This window comes from Tetrao urogallus, assembly GCF_951394365.1.
Source record: "Tetrao urogallus genome assembly, chromosome: Z".
Taxonomy (NCBI): Eukaryota; Metazoa; Chordata; class Aves; order Galliformes; family Phasianidae; genus Tetrao; species Tetrao urogallus.
In genome coordinates this window covers 8,536,861-8,559,432 of record NC_136816.1, presented here as the reverse complement: position 1 = coordinate 8,559,432, position 22,572 = coordinate 8,536,861, and the positions used below count along the sequence as shown (strand labels likewise).

The 22,572-nt window shown below is 40.1% G+C and overlaps 1 protein-coding gene across 1 annotated transcript in view; it reads left to right on the top strand.

The window, feature by feature from the left end:
* Window positions 1-22,572, top strand: part of PRDM6 (PR/SET domain 6) — a gene marked incomplete at both ends in the record, with an annotated part of 70,321 nt that overhangs the window by 6,084 nt on the left and 41,665 nt on the right. Inside the window, one exon of the mRNA XM_079548552.1 lies at window positions 2,449-2,756. Coding sequence (XP_079404678.1) covers window positions 2,449-2,756 — 308 coding nt within the window. The remainder of the gene's footprint in view (window positions 1-2,448; window positions 2,757-22,572) is intronic.

Genomic DNA, 22,572 nt, shown 5'->3' with positions numbered 1-22,572 from the left:
AAGTCAAGAAATCTTCATCATGGGCAGTTGCTACAAGTTGTGTGCCTGAAAGAATTTGCATGTCTGGGAGTAGGATGCAAATGACACCAAAAGTGGTCTGAATGGAGACATGAGGAAGCCTTTGCATGTCCAGTGTCTGTTGCTACAGGGGCACGCTGTCTCTGAAACAGTCCCTGGTAACATGGCATCAGGAAGGAGAATTATGTGTATAAAGATGACCAAGAATCATGGGCAGACTGGATTGAAGGGCCTGCCCTGGGTGCTAATTGACGTCGTAGTGAAGCATCCTCTCAGTAAGCCCACACTTTTTCTGCCCCATATTTTCACTCTAGCTTGCATGGTAAGATGCAAGATTTATTCAAAGTGTGCTCAGATGCCAATTAGTTTAGTTTAGTTTAGTTTAGTTTTTTCTTTTTTTTTTTTCTATGTGGAATCTCTTCCTGCATGCTTCCTGCATGGGATAAATTGTGGTGCTACCTTTGAGATCTTTGGAAATGCCCAAAACACAGGGCTGCTTGGTTACAGGTTTCTGAGAAGGAAAGAAAGATGTGGTGCTGATACTTCCATTTCCAAATTAGCTGTGGGAACAATCCCAAGCCCCCAACATGTGTGTGCTGCCTTCTATCCATTGAGCCTAGAGATGGCTGTAGGAATATTGGCTGCACAGCAATCTTCTCTCAGGACTTGCCAGAATCTTTTCCCCGCAGTCTTGCAACATCAGCCCCCAGCCACCTCTGGCTGATACGGCCAAGCATGCAACCCATGCTGCAGCGGGGGCTTAACCCCACGGAGGGGTCCCTCGCAGTGGGGTATCTCCTTAACAAACTGCTCCAGGACCGTGCAGAGGTGTGATTCAGGTTGGTGTCCTGCTGGCCTTCAACCAGCACTGCACTGCTGAGTTGGGCTCCTGTGGGCTGTGGCGTGCAAAGCTTCTGTGGAGCACAGATCTGAAGGACACTCACGAAGGCATAGCAGACCCTCAGAAAACGAGCTTCCAATATTGTCACAGTTCTGAACTCAGCAATTTTTGTGTGGTATAATGTGAAAGAGGTGGATGGAAAATAGGGCTTAGAAAGCCTGCCTAAAATTCAAGACAGGCTGCATTTTAAATACACAGCTTTCGCAGATCTTCCGTGGCCTTAACTGAGCAGAGGAAGGTTCCCTTTGACGGCTGTGCAGGGAGAAGACCTGCCTGGCACGAGTGTGCCCACTGTGGGGTGAGGCACAGCTGCTGGGAGCTGTGGCCACTGCCATCAGCCAGCACAGGGCTGTGGCTAAGAGCTGCCACTCCTATAGTGAGTACTGTGCTGCACTTGTGTATGTAAGCGTATGTTGTATGTAAAATTATTAGAGAAAAGTCATAGAAACTTCTATGGGAGTACTACAGTATAGTTGCTGTTTTCCCTGTTTGTTTGCATTTCTGGAATAAATTTGTATAAAAGCTTTTCCAGTAATACAGAAGTGAAATGTATGGAAGAGAGTAACACATTTCAATAGATTTATTGTTGTGTTAACTCAGCAACCTCTATAGAAATGGGTTTCCCAAGTGTGAAACATTTTCCTGGAAGTGGTGCATTCATGGCATGTTCAACAGTGTGTAACGGAAACAATTTACCAAAATTTCCTTTGCTCAGAAAAGAACAACCAGATCCCAAAATAGAGCAACATCATCCTTTAGTCACACAGTTAGGGAAATTAACATTTTTGTAAAAACGATCTTTCTTCTTCAGAGCTGCTCACCAAGCCAGGCGCTCTGTTCGTGGCCTCAGCTGCATAGAATTGCAGAATCCTTAGCAATTGGAAAAGACCTCTGGTATCACCTAGTCCATCACCATCCATGTGCTGCCAAAACTGCCCATTAAACCGTGTCCCTCTGTATGCATCAGGCACAGACCCTGTGCTCCGGACATAACACATTTTTCAAATATGTGCTAGGGAGAGATGATATTTGCTACAAAATATTAATTTTGAGATTAGATGTGGTCATGAGAAAGTAAATGTCCGCACATGCTCCCATTTGCCATTCATCGAGGTCCTGTAGAAATGTATTCAGGCATTCACTCTGTAAAATTGGAGTGCATGTTCTTCTACAAAGGGGATGAAATTAAATTCAATTCCAAATAAACCAAGCTGTGGCAAGGCAGTTGGAAGGCACTTGTCAAGCATTATCACTGGTGAATGCCTGGCTGGAACGCACCGCGGTGGCTTACACGCACTTTTGGTGACCCAGAAAGTAAAACTTAAATGTTGCATCACCAGAAAGGAGCCCTGGCAGGTTTGCAAACGCACTGAGCGTGCAGGATGCACACCGGGCCCTCCTTTGGGGTTTCTTATGAAGGGCCTGGCAAAGCGGGGGCCGTCCAGCACAGCATGCCAATGGGCACCGCGTGACATGGGCTGCGGGTGGGCCTCGGCAGCGCCGTGCTAACAGCTTCCCTCTGCCCCCAGGATGCGACATGTGTGCCGACAACCGCAACGGCGAGTGCCCCATGCATGGCCCGCTGCACTCCTTGCGGCGCTTGGTGGGCACAAGCAGCGCGGCCGCAGCTGCCCCGCCGCCCGAGATCCCTGAATGGCTGCGGGACCTTCCGCGTGAGGTCTGCCTCTGCACCAGCACCGTGCCTGGCCTGGCCTACGGCATCTGCGCTGCGCAGCGCATCCAGCAGGGCACCTGGATCGGGCCCTTCCAGGGCGTCCTGCTGCTGCCGGAGAAGGTCCAAGCGGGAGCCGTCAGGAACACTCAGCACCTCTGGGAAGTAAGTCGCTGCCTTTGTTCCTTGTCAGAGCTGGCTGTTTGGAAACAGACGTTGAGTGTAATTGTAGTTTTACAGAGTGAAAGCAGAAGAAAACAGATCAACAATGTATGTCAGCTAACCCAGCGGGTTTGGAAATGTAGCCAAAAGCCTTGACCCACTGAGGGCACCCAGAAAACCACGGGCACCTCAGAGCACACATTGCAGAGCTGGTTGGGGCAGGTACTGTGGCACAGAGCACAGAGCTATAGCAGGGATTGCAGCACACAGCGGTTCTGGAATTCTGATCTGAGAGGCAGGAGCTGCCGGAGCTGCTGGGCCACTGTCCCGGTTGTGTGTGTCACCTGGGTGTGTGGGGAGGACATGTGCTGTGCCCTGACACAGTCTGCGGGCAGTGCATGGAGCTGCTGCACTTCCAGGCACGACTTCTTGCTCACAGCTCAGTCCTCCTGCAGCCCTGCACTGACCACGGGTTCCCCTAGAGATGCTTCTGACACTTGCGTGCATTTCTGTTTGTCACCATCGTAGAGAGAGAAACAGTGATAGCTGCTGTGTTCAGGTTGTGGTGGATTGGTTTGTTTCATGATGAACGCTAAATAATCTGCTGTGGTTTGGCAGAAGAGCTCATACACCCTCCTTTGTGTTCCTTGACTGCAAAGGGACATGTATGGCCTTTACTGGTCACAACCCTGCACGCAGTGTCCCATGGAGTGCTGGATTCCATGCTGAAGTGTAGTTTGTGCATGGATGGTAACAATGTCCTATGATTAACTTAGGAAGAAGAGATGATATTTTATACGCAGGCCTCACAGATAATAGGGAACAAGTGCAGTCCTTGTGTGTATCAATACTTCTATAATTTCTAAGAGTGGCCTCCTGTCTACCTGGTCTTTTGCCATCAGTTCTTTACTTTGTCCTGGCAGGAGTTATTTCTTAGTCAAGTTCACCATAGCCACAGTAGCACTGTCAGACCAACTGCCACGAAGAGGTAGTAGGAGTGTGCCTACAGGTGTAAAGGTGGTGTTTGCCCACCTAGACCAAATCAGAATCTTCAGGAAATCAGGGCACATGCTTCCTGGTGAGGCACTTGACAAGAAATCCCAAAAGATAGCAGGAACCCTTTTATTGTCTTCAGGGTGATGCAAGTGAAAGGGAATGGATTCTCAAATATATTTGACGTTGTGAAGCTGATATGCTTAGTATAGAACTCGTTCATGGAAAACGTGCACATTTAGCTGGTCAGTTCTTTGGGACTGGAAACCATTTCTTTTCATTCTTTTGTTCTGTTTTTCATGCTACCTGGCAAACATGACCTGTTTCCATTAGCTGGACCTCCTATTGAAATTTCTCTGTGCAGATAAATAGTAATAACACATGAGGGGTTTGCCTTGAAGTATTTGGTCAAATGAGTCATTGTGGGAAAAGAGAATGTTTCATATTAAAGTGTAAAAGATCTATCCTGGTGCACACCTAAAGGTGTCCTACTCCATGAAATACTGTGTGGCTTGAAATGATTGGGAGTTTTTTGCTGCTTTCTGTAGAGGTGGTATTCCTCTGTTATATCAGGTGTTATTAAATCAGGCTTAAATCTGTTTCTGACAAAGCCCGATTGTTACAACGAGAGCATTATAAGATAAGTTGTCAATCTTTTTTTTTTTTTTTTTTAATATAATTTTATCATGACTTTGAAGTTTTATAATGTTTAACCTGGTTTAAACTACTTTGGTTATGAGAATGCTAAATAATAAAGCAAACTTGTCAAATCATTGGCTTACATAAACTATTAAAATTTAGTGAAATAAATGGAGTTAGGGAATTGCACATTAATTCTCACTATTAACATTATCCATTAAAAATTAGATTAATTCCATATGAATCAATGTTATGCAAGTTAAGTTACAAATACTGGTCTTTTTTTAACAGGCAAAAATCGACTGATTTCAGGTTAACTTAAAAATTGTTGAAAGCAATCAAGGAAGGAGTTGGGATGGGGTGTGGGATGTGTCTGTGGGAAGTTGCCAAAAGCAGAGAAGAAAAAGATCTCGAGAAAAAATAAGATTTCCAGACTCAGGCCACCAAAGAGTGTCAGCTGAGTTTTTGCATGGGTTTGGTCTTCTGTTCTTAACAGACAACACAGATTTCCTGCTGGCTAGCAAAAATGAGTGCATATGTGTATTTTTAGTGATTTATCTTCAAAATAAGTACTCAATTTAGTTTTTTAGAGGGGAAGTATCATGGGCAGCTCAGATTATTTTTGCTAATGCCAGAAATTGTTAGCAAAGAATAACATACCCCAAGAATTAGCTAAACATAAAGCTTTGGCCATTTCTTATTTATTTTGACTTTCAATTCAGTATGTTTTACCTATCAGAGAACTAATGTTTAAGTAAAAAAACCCACATAGCTAAATAAAGTCGGCAGAAGGTGTGTGGGGGTTTACAAAGCTGAGCTATGAAAATAAATACAAGCAATAGAAAGTATGCATTTGAGTAGTCTGTATTCTTTTAGTCTATATGGTATGAGAGCGTGGATTAAGTGACTGGAAGCGTTAAAGGAGTTTCTTACTGTCGTCCCTCTTTAAGCTGTGACTGCAGTAAATTCTTCTCCATGAATCTGTTCAAGATGGCTACAAATAGCAGTATGCCTACCGATCTGTTGTTCAGCATTAGGTCTTGATGGACCTCATGAAGATAAATTATCTTTCTTAGTATTGCAAATGGCTTTCTAATATATTTTTCTTTGTCTCTGCATTTCAAAGTAAAGTTGATACGTAGTTGTTTTCATTTACAGCTCTGTTTTCAATGTACCCCAGATAAATAGAATCACGAAGATTTTCAAGCACAGTTACTAATCTGGCGGCTTTTTCTTTTTATTTTTTTCAGTTCTCTTTGTTGTGGGAAACATCAAGAAAACACTGCATTTGATGTATAGTTCAACACTATGGAAATATGCTTTAGTCTGTCTGCACAAGTGTTCCCACCATGCAGTCAGTGTTTGCTTTGTATGTAATCCATATCGCATAATGTACGGCGACTCAGGGTGAATTACATACCATTCCATTACCTCACAAAAGGCCTTGACACCTATGGGTGTTCATGGGAAATTATTGAGTTCTCTAGCAATCAGCCAAGATGATTTTTTATAACTTACAAAAAGATCTGCCCCTCAGAAAGCCAAAAATATTAGTCATTTTCAGTTGTAGCTCTTTTTTCCCTTTGGCCCTCTTCTATCATATCCAGAGTTTGCTTGTATTTTATAAAAATACAATAAACTCTGATTTGTTTAAAACAAAAACGGGACTGGGTGTATTAAATAAACACTCTCTTTAGTAATACTAAAAATTTATTCCAGCACTGCTTGATAATATTTTGGATTTTTTTTTCATTTTGAAGTAATGAGAACAATCCTTTTGTTATTACAAAGAAAACAGAGACTTTCTCAGCAATTAAGTCCTACTGATGAGAATGAGATAATTTTCCCCTAATGTGTTTTCTAATAAAGAACTGAAAAGGCAAACTTGATTCCAACATATATGAAAACATTATCTCAATTATTAATGTGTCCTTATTCCCTGGAGATAAATTAATCTAGTTGCGCATGGTTTCCCCTTTCTGTTTAACATCAAAATTTAATAAGAGTAGACTTAAGGAATGTATATGATATACACTTAACATTCTAATAGAATAAAATGTGAGGTTTAAAAGGCATGAGCATTTTAGTACCCAAAGTTTTTCAGGCTCAAATCTTTCAACTGTGAGTTCTGGAAATAGTTAAATCATAAATTCCCCCTGTGAATACAGCTTAAAGGAAAAAAGTTTTACTGACAGACGTATCAAAGAATGGAACCTTACCGTTTCCTTTTCTTAATTTGCCCAATAAACAGTTTGCTGTCTTGCTTGTTTTTCTATTCGCTGGAGATGAAGTAGTCTTTTCCTTGGAATAGCCTAGCAGCATCAGATACATTATTTCAGTTTATTTTAACTTTTTCAGTTTATTTTAACTTGACTTAGTTACAATTCTTTTTTTTTTTAATATATATATTTTTAATTTGCTATCTCTTTTTTTTTTTTTGCATTAATGTGCAAAATATACATACAGTGTGATGTTCATTGGTGCACGTGTCCTGTTAATAAACCACCAGCTGAGTACTCAGCAGTTCTTGTGCCTCAACTGAAGTCAAAGAAATCACTGCCTTTGGCTGCACCCAGACCTGTAGTGTGCATTTTGCTGGGACACGTGCTGGCCAGAGTCCACGTGGTGGTACCTTCCATTTCTGTCCTGATTAATCTGCAGGGAGAATCCCTACCTTTTCAGTGGAGGACTCATTCCAGTTATGTTGATAGATTTGTATTTAAATTCTCAAAGCTGTAGTTTTGGGCTAAATTCACTGCTACAGCAAAGCACTAGGGGATAGAATTATGTGCATGCCATAGTTCTATTATAAAGTGAAAATTATGTTTCTCAGTAATCCATCATCTTGTATTCTAGACTGCTTGTCAGCCCTGTTTCAAATATGTCATGTTCATGAAATTCAAATAATTCTAGCTTAAAAAAAAACTTGCTGATACTACTATTATATCTTAAATTGTGCAAATTAACAGCTGCTGCCATTCTCTTGATGTTTTGTTTTGCTTTTCTGTGGTTGTTTTTTTTTTTTTTTTTTCTGTTGTTTTGCATTTATTTGCTGTTACAGATCACATTAATTTTTACATTTATGCGGATTTTGAATTCACATACTGCCTACTGGAAACCTCCCCAGTGTTTTATTCAGAACCTTACTGGGCCAAATGTTGTTAGAGCAACTTCAGCATAGCAGCTTCTTTTATTTAGGTGCCATAGAAGAAAATCACACTAAGTTGCTATAAAGCAACTTGCCCACATTAATATTTCTGTATCACTTAATATCATGCATTTCCATTTTTTTTTTGGTACGTTATAGAGTCAATCTAAAGTTATTTTGATCCCAGATACAAAAGCTAGTTTGTATTTGATAATTCTATTTCTTAGGAAAACTAAATGAAAACCCTTTTCCTTTAGAAACCTTGCATGCTTGATAAGACACCTTATCTTTATATAACTCAGTATCTTCAACATATTTATTCCATGTAAAACAAGGTGTTTGTTGTATGCCAGAGCAAATATGTATCCCTAGGAACATGTGCAAGAAAAAAACAAATCTCATTTGACTTGCTACTTAATGAAAGAAATTTTCCAATAAAATTTGGAGGGCAGTTGCATACTGTTGCAGAATCTCAACTCTGTTACAGAAAATGAAAATTCTGAAGGCAATACCAAAAAACAACAGCAAATCCCATATTGTCCATATGATCCAAATTGTGAGATTGTGCAGTGGCTGCTTTTCCATAGCATATACTGTCACCTTGGCAGTTATAGTGTGTAATGCACATTAAGTGCTGACAACAGAACACAAGTAAATATAAAAGCTTATTTCTGTCTTTAATTGACTGCTTTCTGCCTTGTTCAGAAGTGATCCAATCATCCAAATTCTGGAAACATTTTCCCTTCCCTTCCCTCTCTTCTTTGTTACAAAATTTCCATTGTTGGATAAAATCCACCTTTACAAAGCAAGAAATTACTCTTAATTTACAGTAACATTAGCAGTGAATTATTTCTACTGACTTTTGATTGAATACGGGTGAAAAATGCACTGTTTTAATGAGATATACAGACATCCAAAAATATATTGCAATATATGTAGGAGATGGATTCGATAAGCCAAAACTGCATCCGGCACTTTTCTGCGTGGAGATGCTGCTCAGTATTTTTCAGAACTGCCTCAGCCACTTCATATGTTCTGTTTGCCCAGGTTGCATGTCATGGAACATGCGTTGACTTTAACATGCAGATGATGCTCAGTATGATGCTCAGACTTTATATGTCTGCTTAACATAAAAACTGTAAAATTCAGCCTAGCATGTGCGTTCCTCCTATGTGTTTGGCACCTTTTTTCAGATAAGTTACAGAATTCCATTATCCAAATTGTTACACATGTGTGACAGAGGTTGACCTTTAGTCATGTCAATCCTTTCTGTGTAGGCCTCAGGCTCCAGCCTAATGGCTCAAAGCCTGATTTACTCACTGTAATAAGGGCAGGAGGTCGAGCAATTGTCAGCTTGCCTGCTCGTACTCGTCTCAGAGCCTGGTTGAAGGCTGTTAACACAAAGCTTTTCAAAGTGAATTTACAACCACCACCACTGACAGAGGCCAATCAGTACACCATAAATGTCAGGTTAGTGAGATTGAGCAGTAAGTAAAGTACTGGCAGCCCACTATTGGCTGAAATCAATTGCTTTAGGTTTACCGAGAATAGCAATCTGTGTATAACTACATTTCTGGAACTCGTTTAAGTATGGAGTGCAAGTCTGAGTACAGATTAGGGAGAATTACCCCCCAATAATAGCTGCAGCATGGAGCTCTTCATTTTTTATTCTTCTGCACTAATGGTTTATGTGATTAATGATCAGAAAGTTGTTGGACCTGCCTCTGAATTAAAGAAACAAGATTATTTCATGCACAGGGGAAAAGAAATAAGAATAAAAATAAAATGGCTTGCTATCTTATCTGGGCAAAGAGGACTAGGAATTTTTTAAATGTGTGGACTCACCAGTACTGGACTGTTCCAGGGAAGGCTTTTTCACATGGAAACAGTGGCCTTCTGATGTTATTTTGCTACTATCACAGAATTCACTAATGAGTGATTACGTACTTGATGGTCTGAATATCCATGAGATGTTGTTACCCGCAAGACTGGATGTTTTTATCATTTTGTGCAGTGACAGCTTGGACAACAATTCATTTGGCTTTGAAAGCATCAGCATTAAAACGTAGGAATCCATTAAAATGCTGTATGCCAGGATTTATAAATTAGGCAATTTCCTTGATTATTGCAATCATTTACAAAATTGATTATCCCAGTGTGGTATAGGCAGATTTCAGCAGTGATCATTGACAACAGGCATGTCCTCTAATATCTATACTCATTGTTCTCTAAAAGAAAAGCCACTCCACTGCTATGTTATTCTCCATCTCAAGGTCAATTACGCATTGCAAGAAGTCTACTGATGTAGAAGATCACACATCTTTAAAGGAAAACTACACCAGCTCTTTATAGATGGCAGCAGTAGCCTGAAAGTGGTTTTTTTTGTGTTGATTTTTCTTGCCCTATTGTTTGTAATTTGCTTGCTGATAGTCAAGACATTCATTTGAATCTGCAGTGTGTATTCTCTTTGCGATCCATTATTGAAAGGTAAATAATTTTGGCAAATTGCAGCTGTAAATATTTATTTGATTGAAGATTTAAAAGTCAATACTGTGTTTTATTTGTTGCATCTAAAAGTTCTAATTAACCAATAGATATAGTGTATAGTAACTTCATTTGGGTCAATTATTTCTGCAAGACATTATAAAGACATTGTGTCACAAAGCAAATGCACTGTAGACGTTTTCCTATATTAAAACAAATACAATAAAACCACAAAGTGCTAGCTACCAACCACAAAATGACAGCTATTTCTACCTGTGTGAAAGTGAGCAATACACACACGGTGAAAACCTCCAAATGCTAAAGCTCAAAATGCTGGTGAATAAAGAAGATTATTTTTGCCACTGTACATGTGTTTCAGCTGGAACCACAATGAGCTAATTTGTGCCAAGCCTCATGCAGATTGTAAGCTTCCAGGGCTGGTATCCTGCAGTTGTTAATCAGCCCTTGCTTGGACAAGATAGCCATTGATGCTGTCAGGAACTTTGATTTAATGGGGTCTTCAGGCATGAGTGAATAACACAGTATCATTTTGATCACAGTTCTAAATCATTTTTTTCCAAGATAGGCCAACCATTCTTTCAGAAGGCATCTGCATGTTTGTCTGCTACTGTACATGCAACAACAGTAGTGCACAGTTAGCTTAACGGTTAGCTTAACCTTTGAATGAATGTTTTAATTTGACTTCAGAATAGTGTTTCACTGTGAAGAAAGAAAGGATTGCGTTGCTAATAACTATGTAGTGATACATTTTATTTAGTTGAATAATTTTTAGCATCAATAATGGTTTTTTTTGTATCTTGTAAGAAATCTGTAACTCATACATTTATTGCTCATACTGTATTACATACATGTTTCGTGGATTTATCAAGGTGTACATAAACTATTCAATATCTTAACAGCAATTCAACCTGGTGTGTTTTGCGTAAGCAAATAAAGGTAGTAATTTCAGATCATTTCTGATAATGGTTTGATTTTATCCATGAAACTATCAAGTTGAGAAAAGTGATTTTATCAGAAGTATGAATATTCCTACTGAAACAGATGCCTCAGGAAGGCTCTGTTCTTCATGCCATACCTGAAAGAGAACCCTGTGTTTGGATGTGAAAGAATGTTCAGTATTCATTACAATCCTAATAACAATAATAATAGTAACAGTAACAGTAAAAACAAGAATAATAATCTTATATTAAGTAAAATGTCATGCGTAAAGCAAATTAAGTATGCAAAGGTAGGATTCATGGCTGTTACCTAGGCCAATCTTCCACTTGTGTAAAGATCAGTGCTTTTTAAAAAATTGTTTATTTCTTCTACTTACTGCCCAGTGTCATGTCAGCAGTCACTATGGAGAGCACGGAATTAGCTTTTGTCAAGCTATCAAGAGAAATTTTAATAGCAGGAGGGTTTGGTGACTGATGTTATAGTTAGCACACTATTTTACAAGCAGTTACAATAGAAAGTAAAAACAAACAAACAAACAAGAAAACCAACAAAACACAAAATTTTGTCTTTTCAAAATTCTTTTCTGTTTCTCAGTCTTAAGTTGTCTTGAATTCTGCCCCCACTTCTGTTGCTCCAGTAAAAGCAGATGAGTCAGATCCCCAATTACTCAGAAAAATGAGCTGGAGTTCCATAGTTGTTTTTTGTCATTGTTTATTTGTTAGACTTTGGAATATCAGTTACTATTTGGTCACTTCTTAATTTCCAATTGGAGATGTGCAGTTTTACTGGGCTACAGATATTTTCTTGGTTTTGTATTAACTCATGTTGTGGTGACCAGCAAGACTGCAGTGAGAACTGTGGACAGAAATATTTGTTCACCTTCAATGTGACAAACATCAGAAGATGCCTACTCTATGCTGTATGTACATTTTGTGATAATGTTTCTCAAAGCAGTGATGAGCGGTGGAGCGGGCTGTGATACTGGTCAGCTAAATTTAGGTCTGGCCAGTTGCAGTAAAGGTAAAGCTTGTCTTGGTGTTTTTACACGCCTTAATTTTGAATTCGGAAGCACGTTGTTTTTGAGGCAATCATAGGTTGTCTCTGTGTTGCTGGGGTCTGCTCTCCAAGTTTAGCACAGCATCACAGACAACTCTGAAGTGGCATTAAAAAAGGAAAGAAGTCATTCTTTGATTGTGGATAGATCACAGCCTCTAGCTGAGGCTATCTGAAGCTTTCTTACTACAGCTGTTTCCAACACCTTCATCCAGTGAATGCTAAACTTGTTACTCCAGGGAGATACCACTGTAGCATACTGCTTTAGGTGGCCCAATAGAGAGCACCTACTGCTTGAATTACTATTACTGCTTGTAAGCTTTGGCTCTGTAATACCTGAATGAATTCTGTACTGAATTTTTAGAATCATAGAATCAATCACCAAGGTTGGTCTAAAATCTTGCTGTCCAACCATCCTCCTGTCACCAACATTTCCAACTAAACCATGTCCCTCAGAAAAGCATCTAAATGTTTCTTGAGCACCTCAATGGTCGGTGACTCCACCACTGCCCTGGGCAGACCATTCCAGCTGCCTGCTGAATGAAATGGCTTCTTCACACTCAGCGCTACTTCCTGGGAGAACAAAAATTGTTCAGCTGTCACAGGGTGCTGAAGCATCCTTGCTGGAGCAGCATTAAGGAAAGCAAATTATAATACTGACAGGAGTTCAGATTGTGCCTGGTTAATTTGAATAGCATGCTGGAGGAGAGGTTCTTCTCATTGGCCATGTTTTAGCTTGAATTGAACTCTGCACGCTGTGATGAAATCCTTTATGCATACACATTCACATATATATGATGGAACTAGACATACAGACTAATTTTTTTCACACTGCTAAGCATTGCCACTTACTTTAATTTAAACCACCTTGCCTCTGCCCATTCAACTCATGTATTTGCTATTACACTTTTCCATTCCATACAAAGGTAGACGAGGGCTTCTTTAGCTCTACCAGGTAGGCTTCCTAAAAGCAACAATTTTTGCATCTTGACTACATCTTGTGCTCGACTGCTAAAAAAACTGTGTGCAGAATTAGCAGATGGCAGTGAAGCAGCCTCACAAAACCTTCTGTGTGTTGCTGTCAAGTGATCTAACTCTGGAATGGAATTTAAGCTAGTCAAAAATGGAACCTCTGGTTTCTGCATTCCTAGAAGAAAAGTGTTTTTCTTTTATGAGTATGGTTTTATTTCTTTCTTGAAAGTGGTGAAAAGACCAAAAGATACCTTGTCTTTCAGAGCAAACATTCTGAGAAGAATTTGACTTTTCATGGCAGAGTATTTTATTTTTTTCAATTATTTGATTCCATGATGCAGGACTATTCTTCATTTCACAGTAGGAAAACAGCTGGATAGATTGGTTATGTGCCTCTAGATGGCATACACTGGTAAAATTCAAGAAAAAATACTAACATTTAATGCTTTTTTTTTTTCCTTTTTTTTTTTTTTAAGTAGAGCAAATACATAATGAGAATACTTAATCAAAATGGATAGATCACAGGAAAAAAGCTGGCTTTTTAGTGAGATTACTATTTTCATGGAAAAAGAAAGTACAGGTTGCAGGTTAGTAAATTACCTTCTTAAATACACAAAAAGTTACATGAAAATTACAAATTTCACTTAATGCTGCTGCAGCCTTTTGGAGCAGCTGGTACAGTGCAGCAGTCCAAGACCTCAGCTATGCTTTCAGCAGTGTTCTTGTTCCCAGCTTTCCTTGATCCCAAACCTACAGATTGGCTGGCTCTGGCATTTCACCAGAGAGAAGTCCTTACTGAGAAACTAGAGGTCTCATTTTTGTGTTGTGACCAAAGTTTTTCATTGGACTGGACTCCTCCTGTTTTTCATGGCCTAACACAGAAGAATTTAGCTTGCTATCAACCTTCAAGCATATTTAAAGATCAGAAAAAGAGTATAGGAAGCTTTGTTTCTTATGCAATCACAATGAGAATCAAAGTGGAGGTGAGCATCAGCATTTCCACAGAGCACACATTAATAATCACTGACATCTTAAGGAAAATAACGGGTACAGTACTGTTGTTCAGATCTTTGCATCAGAGTTTTCTGATTTGAATTTCATTCTCTTTCCTTTTCTGATGGAGCCACAGTCCCAGTGGTGCACCTGGGAGAAGAGGTAGCCTTTTAAGAATATTAATTTGCTTCCCTTGTTCGTGCAGAATGGTGTCCACTGTATCCCCAGCCCAGAGGTCTGGTGAATTTCTAGCAGCAAGAGTTCTCCGGCAGCAATCACATGGCCTGTGCTCAGGGCTGTCTTAGCCATACACTGTCGCATTAGAGGAGGCCATATATCTGAGCCTGGGTGGGCTCAGACAGTAACTCTGGCTAAACAGCCATTTGACCTTGGGGTCTGCCATTCCCCACAAAAGATGGCTGTGGGTCAGGCTGAGGTCTACAGCCTCCCTTTCCTCCAGTAACCACATTTGTTTGTCTCTTTTCTTAACCTTTGTGTTTTCTTGTTTATTTAATCAAATGTTAATTTTTATGCCCTAATTATCCAAAAATGATGTATCCCAGAGGCATTAGTACTGCAGGAATTTAACCTCATCGTGTGAAGCAGAATTTTCCCTTACTTTTATGTACATTTTCAATGCTTGCTGCTAAGCCAAATCAGATGGTGTCTTTTCAGAGATATAACTGCCTTGTTGGATTACTTTAAGGTCTTAGTTGGGTCTTCATGTCTTATCCTTCCTTCGGAGCCTCTATTTCTTCCATATTATCTGAAATCTCACACATCCTTTGACTGTACATTATGCTGTTTACTCCCACTCTACAGCCTGCATGTGCCTGTGTTTCTGAGCAGAAATAGCCTCTCAAGACTCAGTCAATCACAACAAGAAGTCATGGTAGGTGATGAAGAGGTACAAGCAATGCCTCCTGCCCTCTCCAGAGCTGAGTAGCACACAGCTTCCATACTGCATCCACACCCGCTACTTGTGGATGAAAAATTCAGGAAAAACACTCCTTTCTCTGTCACATTTCACCTTCATGTTATCTGTTTTGAAGGATGGCAAGCATCAAGAATTTAAACTTATTGCTGTACCCATGAAGAAAATCGCTGGCTACACTGTTAAACCATTAATCCATTTCCTGGCAATAATTTATGAATAGATCCAGCCCAGTGAAGCTACAGACCACCATGGTGTTCCTCTCACTCTTTTTTTTTTTTTTTTTCCACTTTTTCTCACTTTTGTTTGATAGCGCTATCATTTTTAAATTATTTTTACTTCTGTTACTAAAGTGAAAATCGTATGTTAAAATATTTTTTGTGTTTTTTAAAAAAAGTATTTGCATTTGTCTTATTAATTTCTACAAAGAAGATAAACGTTCTGGCTTTTGCTTTTTGTGTAGAAGGTGACTTAATTTATGTGAGCATTAGCAGTAAGCTTTCTGTTGAGGTCATTCATCTCTAGTTCTAGATGTATTCCTATATAAAGTGTGAAAAAATTTCTTTCACAGGGAAAGCTGGTCTGAATGTACATTCTTTATATTTGGCAGGTAATTCAATTCGTTTATTTATTTAGATGTGGCTACAGACAGCCACTGAAACTTGATATTTATATGGTAAATCTCTAAAAGTATTAGTATTGAGAAATTCCTGTGTGGGAAAGACTTAGTAATGAAGCACTCAACGATCAGACTGGCATAGACAGAAAGACTGAATTTCTCCCTCCTTCGTTGTCTTTGATGGTCAAACCATAGAAATAGGAGTGCTAGACTTCTGCTTCTCCTCAGCAAATTCATATATCTATGGAGCAGAAAAAGCAGAACTTTAGATCATAGGGAAAACTGGGGCATCAGTCAGATGCACGCTGCTATAACAATGTGTTTGAAGAAGATGATGGAGAGCAGGATGGCTAGGCAATAAAGTGCCAATTAATTTGAAGATGGAGCCTGGACTCTCTCAGACGTGACTCTTGCAGGAGATTACTGTCTCTTTTCTCTTTGTTCTCAGAGATTACAGGTACTTTCAGTGCTCTCTCATAAGCCAGGATAGATTTGTCTCATGAACGTTGGAGTGCTGACCACTTTCTGATCTGCTTTTCTGAAGGCAAGCTATGGATATCCCACAGAAAGTCAAAGCAAACTATTAAGAAATGGCAGTGTTCAAGGTTAGTTGTTTTCCTCCTGTCTTCTCATGGTTTTGTGCTCTGGGTTTTTCTCACTCTCTTGTTGATTCATTTAAATATTTTACATAGTTTAAGGTATCAAACTTTCAAGTACTACAAAAGATATCTTGTGAAAATTTTTGAGCATGAAAAGGTATTCTTGGAGATCTTTTGCCTAAGTGTATTTAGAACTGCAGTAGGAAATATGATACCACAGTAAGGATAGACCATGGTCAGGCACAAATGGGCACAATCTTGCTGTCTCTCTGGGCTAAGTTGATCAGGTGCAAGCCTGAACTGGACTTCCAGCCTTGTGGGAGATGTCTGCTAACACAGCATCATTCTCTAGTGCTAGTGGTGCAAGCCAATGTTTGTTGTGAGAGCTGGATCTCAGTGCCCTCCAGCACAGCTTTGTCCTGTTCTAGCTAGGAAAACTGCATGTCTACTTGACCAGCAGCTTCCTGAATTTTCTGAAGACTTAAAGATGAGATAGTCTTCCAGTTACTTCACCTGTAGGAAGTTTAGACTGACCGTACAAGTGACAGGACTTCTTACTGGTTCCAGATAAACCCTAAGCAGACAGTGCAATTACAAGTACTGAGTGAGGTCTCATACTTTCATAATAGGGCAACTATGTACATATACACCAGCTAAGTCAGTTTCATAATTCCTTATTATTTTCTGGCATGAAAAATCCTAGTAACTTTGCTATCTAAGCAAACAAACAAACAAACAAAATCTCTCTCTTGTGTTCTTGACAGCAATAAATATTATCAGTGGAGACTTGCATGCTGTAAGCTCACCCAACAATGTAATCCCAATCCTCTACTCCATTAATGGAGTGTGTTCCAGTATCAGAACCTGACGTCAGCTTGCAGGCTTGTACTACAGTCCAGCAAGAAGCAGCAGAAAGATTAGGTGAGCAGCAGTTTTTGGAGCTGTCTGGTGCTCTGAACCTCACAATGTGATACCAGAATGTGGAATTTTAAAAAATTATATACCTGCATGTATTTCTTACTGACACATATATATTTCGTTATATCTTTCATGGTGATTGTACTTGCAAATGAATAAAAAGACAACAAGGCTACTCCCCATTCTGGCAAAACAAAATGGCAGAAATTTCAAAGACTGCGGATATTTTAAATCCATATGTTAGTGCTTCACATTCTGCATCCTAGTGGAGTCTGTTGGAAAGGCACCAGGGTGAAGGAGAGAGACTTTCTCCTTGTTCATGAGTAGAGGAGCATGTCTTTGAGCTCTCCAGTGAACACTGTGGCTTTTTACCTCACCAGCAGAAGAGTCATGGCAGCTGTAAATTGTTAAAAATGGGTAGTATTGTGTCACTGAAATATCTTTGAAGAGCTGCATTGTGTCTAGAGACCACAACCAGAGAACTGTGGGAAAACCCAGGAGAGTACGAGGTGGCTGTGGAGGCAGTCAACTTCTGGGAGAACACCATTGGATGGAGCTTAATGGGGTTTAATGTACTCTGTTAATGTCTTATTTGTGACTTTGAGTGCTTGCTTATACATAGAAAAAAATGGCAGAAGAGGCAGGTACCATGCTTTGGCTATAAAATGTTGTTATGTGTATCTTTCAGAGCTCTGTGCTCTACGCTGGGCGACCAGAGCCTTTGCCTTCACAGCCTGTGCAGCTCTGAACCTTTGCTTTACCTCCTAGGCCACTGAAGAGGAGAGTAAGACTGCTGCATCTCCCTGTCTGAGCTTTGCATGAGTAGTACAACCAGATCTCATTGTGTTTGTCTTCAGTGGGTGGTTACTGGGAATTTCTTCCTTCAGGTGACCAGGTATACTCTGTTTTCTCTGTGCTTTTCAGTGAGGCCTGGGACTGCCCACAGAGGTTGGACCAGTGACAGTGGTTTGAGATGTGGTGGGAAGAGTCATCTTTTATTACACTGTGTGTGTATTTGTGCTCTGTGCTGGCTGCCATTCACCTCTACAGGTTTGTCATAATCTCTGCAGCTTCAGATGGGGCTGACTCATCAATTCTTGCTCTAGCAAGCCTCCACCATTGAGGGTAGCAGATGGACACCTCCACCATTGAGGGTAGCAGATGGGTACCCATGGACACCGATCCTTTCCCTTTTGTGCATTTTCTTGGATGAAATTTAATGGCTTACGAAGCATAGTCTGGAGTAGACAATAAAGGGATCACTCCTGGCTTTAAAATCCATGAAGCTATGAAGCCAACCAAGAAAAGTAACAGTGTCTGTGTAAACCTTATCAAAATGGAGCTCTGCTCAGTCTCCTAAGTAAGAGTTTCTGTGCTTATAAATTCCTCTCAGCCTCCTTTTCTGACAGAGTGCAGCACATCAGAGGAATTGTCTGATAAAGATGGGGAGAGAGGAGAGGGATTATTATAAAAGCCAGCCATGTGGCTGCTGCCCGGAAGTCTGCATATTTCCCTTACACATGAATTGGCATATACAGACTGCAGCTTAACCCAGTGCTCCAAAGAAATAATCATGTGGAAGTATGAGCAACAGTAGCTCTCAATTTTCATGCAGTGATGCTATTGCAACAGCACTGAATGCAGCCATACACCACAAGCCCCACAGCTGTCTCTTTGGCAAACCTTTTGATAAATTGGATCTTGATATTTACAGAATCTATTAAAATACAGCCCATCATGTGTTTGTTTATATGTTGACAAGATGATGTACACCCTGCGGGTCAAGGGTGATGTGAACTGTTTTGGTGTTCTTGTCAAAGCAGCTAAAAAAAGAGCATTTAAATATTTTTTGTAGAATAATTGTCTAAGAATGCAAGAGCAACATACAGAATTCCTACTTTGAAAAAATCTCTACTGATCTGACACAAAAATCCGAGCTTGTTATCAATCAAAAAGACTTTCCTACTTCTTCTCTAATATGTTAGAAAATTGGCAGCTCAGATAGAAAAACAAATAGCAAAAATAAACAGAAAGGAATTGATTTAACTACTTGGGTGGCTTACACAGTACCATTGCAGACTTTTCAGTTGGTCAATTATTAATTATATATTATTTTACCAAATGAGACTTGATTGCAGCACATAAATAAGTCAGAATGGGCTTTATGAAGGTATCAAATGTATTTCTTTGAGCATCATTTACATGTATTTGACGTTTTTTTTCTGTGAAAATATGAAGGAGAAACGATGTTTGGAATTCAATCATGCCAGTCTAGTTCTTGTAAATCCAAATGCAACTATATTGAGTGTGTTACCTATCTAAAACTGGACCCCAGGCTCAAACACAGAAGTATTCCATGCTTCACTGTTATTATACTGTATTCTCATGAAGCGGAATAAGTGCTGAGATGACCTATTGTACAAGAATCTCTTTCCATCTCATATGTTCATTGCTTGCTTTTTTCAGAACCTTGGAGTCATGTGCCTCAGAAATAAATGAGACCTATTCCTGTCTCAACATAAAGATAACACATGATCATTTCAGTGTAAGAAAGGAAATAATGGAAAAGAGAGGTTACAGAAGATGAATTTCAGATGAGCAGTAAAACCCCAGTTCACTCAAATGAGTCATATACATACGAAAGTGTTGGGATATCCGAATATTCACTCTGTTCTGACAGCCACTACGTTTTAGAAAGGAATATGTGCATTTGTAAAGTAGAATGGAGCTAGGATGGAAAGCTGAGAGAGCAGAAGGGTATGTGAAAATGAAGAATGGGCAAGTAAAGCCAAGAGAAGGAAGAGCTATCTCTAAGCAGGGAGAGAAAGCAATGACATGGGGCATTGCCAGTGAGGAACATGAAGTATCAGAGCTGTCCTGAGGTGTTTTGCTGAGGAGATGGAAGGGTTTGGAGTTCCTCTTCCTGAAGAGAACAAGGTGTGATGGTTTGGTTCTGGTGGGAGCTTATTCCTGTGCCCAGGGGATCCTAGGAAGTCTGAGCTCTGGATCATGCATAGGAAAAGAAGGACAACAGACTCTTTGTCTGTTAGTATTACAGAAAGTAGGTTTGGGGTTTTTCTGAGATAAAATGCTGCTAGATTTTTTTTCCTTATTTGTCTTTTCTGTTACATATTTCCAAATCTGTTTTGCCAAAAGAAGGAGAAAAAAAAAAAAAAAGCTTATAACTTTGTTTCTAAACGCAAGCCAAGAGCCTCCTTCACAGATCTGGGAACTTCTCCCTTCCCCTTTACTCCTTCAGCTTGCTTTAACCTTGTCCCAGAAGCAATAATTTAAACATGGCTTTAATATTTTTTTAATTTTTTTTTTTGGCTAGTGGTCCATGTCCATCAGTGTGCTTGTTGCAACTCTGTTCTGCAGACAGTTGCCAAAAGGAGCTGAGATGATGATACTACCAAAAGCAAAGATCATCAGGTGCTAATACCATTTGCTCATGCTGGACACATCTACTTCATGCAATGAGGTGTCAAGCCGAATTATTTCTGAATGAGCTATGGTGTATGCACAGCACAGTAGGGCTGATTTCTCAATATTGTTAGTGCAGATGCATCATTGCAGTGGGCCCAGGTGTGACACACTAGGCTGCATAATGTAAGATTTGAGATGCTGCTCCTGAAGCCAGTCAGATCAGAGGCCAGGGCAGTGAGCAGGCTCTTTTGTTAGTCTGAACTGAAGTCGTTACTGCTGTAAGAAAGAAAAAGAAAAAAAAAAAAAAGTGTCTCCGTTTGCCCTTTCTGTTGAAAAAATGAGCTGTTTATTTCAGTGGTCTCTGATTAGATATCCTAGATCTTTCAGCTGTGTGATATATGTGAACCCCAAATGAAAAAATCTTGACGACGTTCATGTTTTCACTAAACTTAATTTAAAGTCTTAATCTCATAGCCAAATCAGAGATTCATTATCAAACCAATGAAAATACTTGTTCTGCTTAGTTCTCTGGAAGCTTACATAATGTTTTGTGTGTGAAGTTTAAACTACTTAAGCTGTAAAGTGTAAAGCAAAGGAAGAGGGTAAACACGATTTTAAACTGAGGATAGATGCAACAAAAAACCTTGACCAATCATTAAACTTCCCTTCCCTTCCCTTCCCTTCCCTTCCCTTCCCTTCCCTTCCCTTCCCTTCCCTTCCCTTCCCTTCCCTTCCCTTCCCTTCCCTTCCCTTCCCTTCCCTTCCCTTCCCTTCCCTTCCCTTCCCTTCCCTTCCCTTCCCTTCCCTTCCCTTCCCTTCCCTTCCCTTCCCTTCCCTTCCCTTCCCTTCCCTTCCCTTCCCTTCCCTTCCCTTCCCTTCCCTTCCCTTCCCTTCCCTTCCCTTCCCTTCCCTTCCCTTCCCTTCTCCCCCCTGTTCCCTTCTCCATTCCCTTCCCCTTCCCTGTCCCTTTCCCTTCTTGCAGTGCAAGTTATACCCTGTAAACTCAAACTGGAATTACAGACAAATGTCACCTTTGCATTACATTTTCCAGATTTTCCAAGTTTGTCAAGCTGAATGCTCTTTGGACAACGTTTCTGACAGTTTAATTAATTATAATGGAAATATAACAAAATGCTCATGCCTCTAACTGTATTCTTTGGCAAGTATTGCACTTTATGAAGAACTTCATAACTCTAAAAAGGAAAAAAAAAGCCAATATATTAGTTTGGCTTTTTCATTTTTATTAATGGTCTTTGTTATGTGCTTCCTTATGTGGGAAGCAGACTTTCAGACAAGAAAAATGAAAACAAGAACAAAATAAAAGTCTATTTCAACATCATGCTAAAGGGCTCAGCTCTCAAGAGCATTGTGAATGGATTAGCTCCCATTCAGTGAGTCTGTTTAGAAATAAAGAGGAATGGTTTAATCAGTGGGTATAGGGACTGGTTATAGGTCAGGATTTGGAGGGGGGAGGAGGGGGATGGCATAAACAGAGAAAACAGTCAAGTAACCAACTTGAGCAGTTGCTTCCACCAGAGGCAATTTGTCCAAGGCTCCCTGGTGGTCTGTAGGACCTTGCAAAACGTTCTACAGATTACTTGGAGAACTGAGTTCAAAGCAGTCTCCCTAGGTGGTACGTTTGTGAGCTGCATTTCAGCAGCATTGTGACAGATGCTTTCCTTACGCAAGACAGGACCTGCACCATGCTTTGCACTGGCATTCCATGAAGATTTCCACATATCCAGTGAAGGATGGCTGTGTGCTCATTGAGCACTTGCATGCTAATGCAGGCATTCAGCCTGCCCATGAAGTCTTACCGTAGCGGAAAGCAAGTATCAGTGTTGGACATGGATACAGCTTGCCTCAGCAGCCTGTGAGCTGGCCTTCCTTGTAGCTGGTCGCAGCGCCTGGATAATAATATGTTAAGAGTCACTAGATGACACTATTACATAGTTTCATGCAATCTTAGTGTCTTTGAAGTTATGTGGTACAGTCTTCAGTGTTAAAGTTTCTGATAGCTTACACTGCAGTGAGCACCAGGAATATTTTCCCTCTTTCTGGTTAGGTTTTGCTGGAGAAAT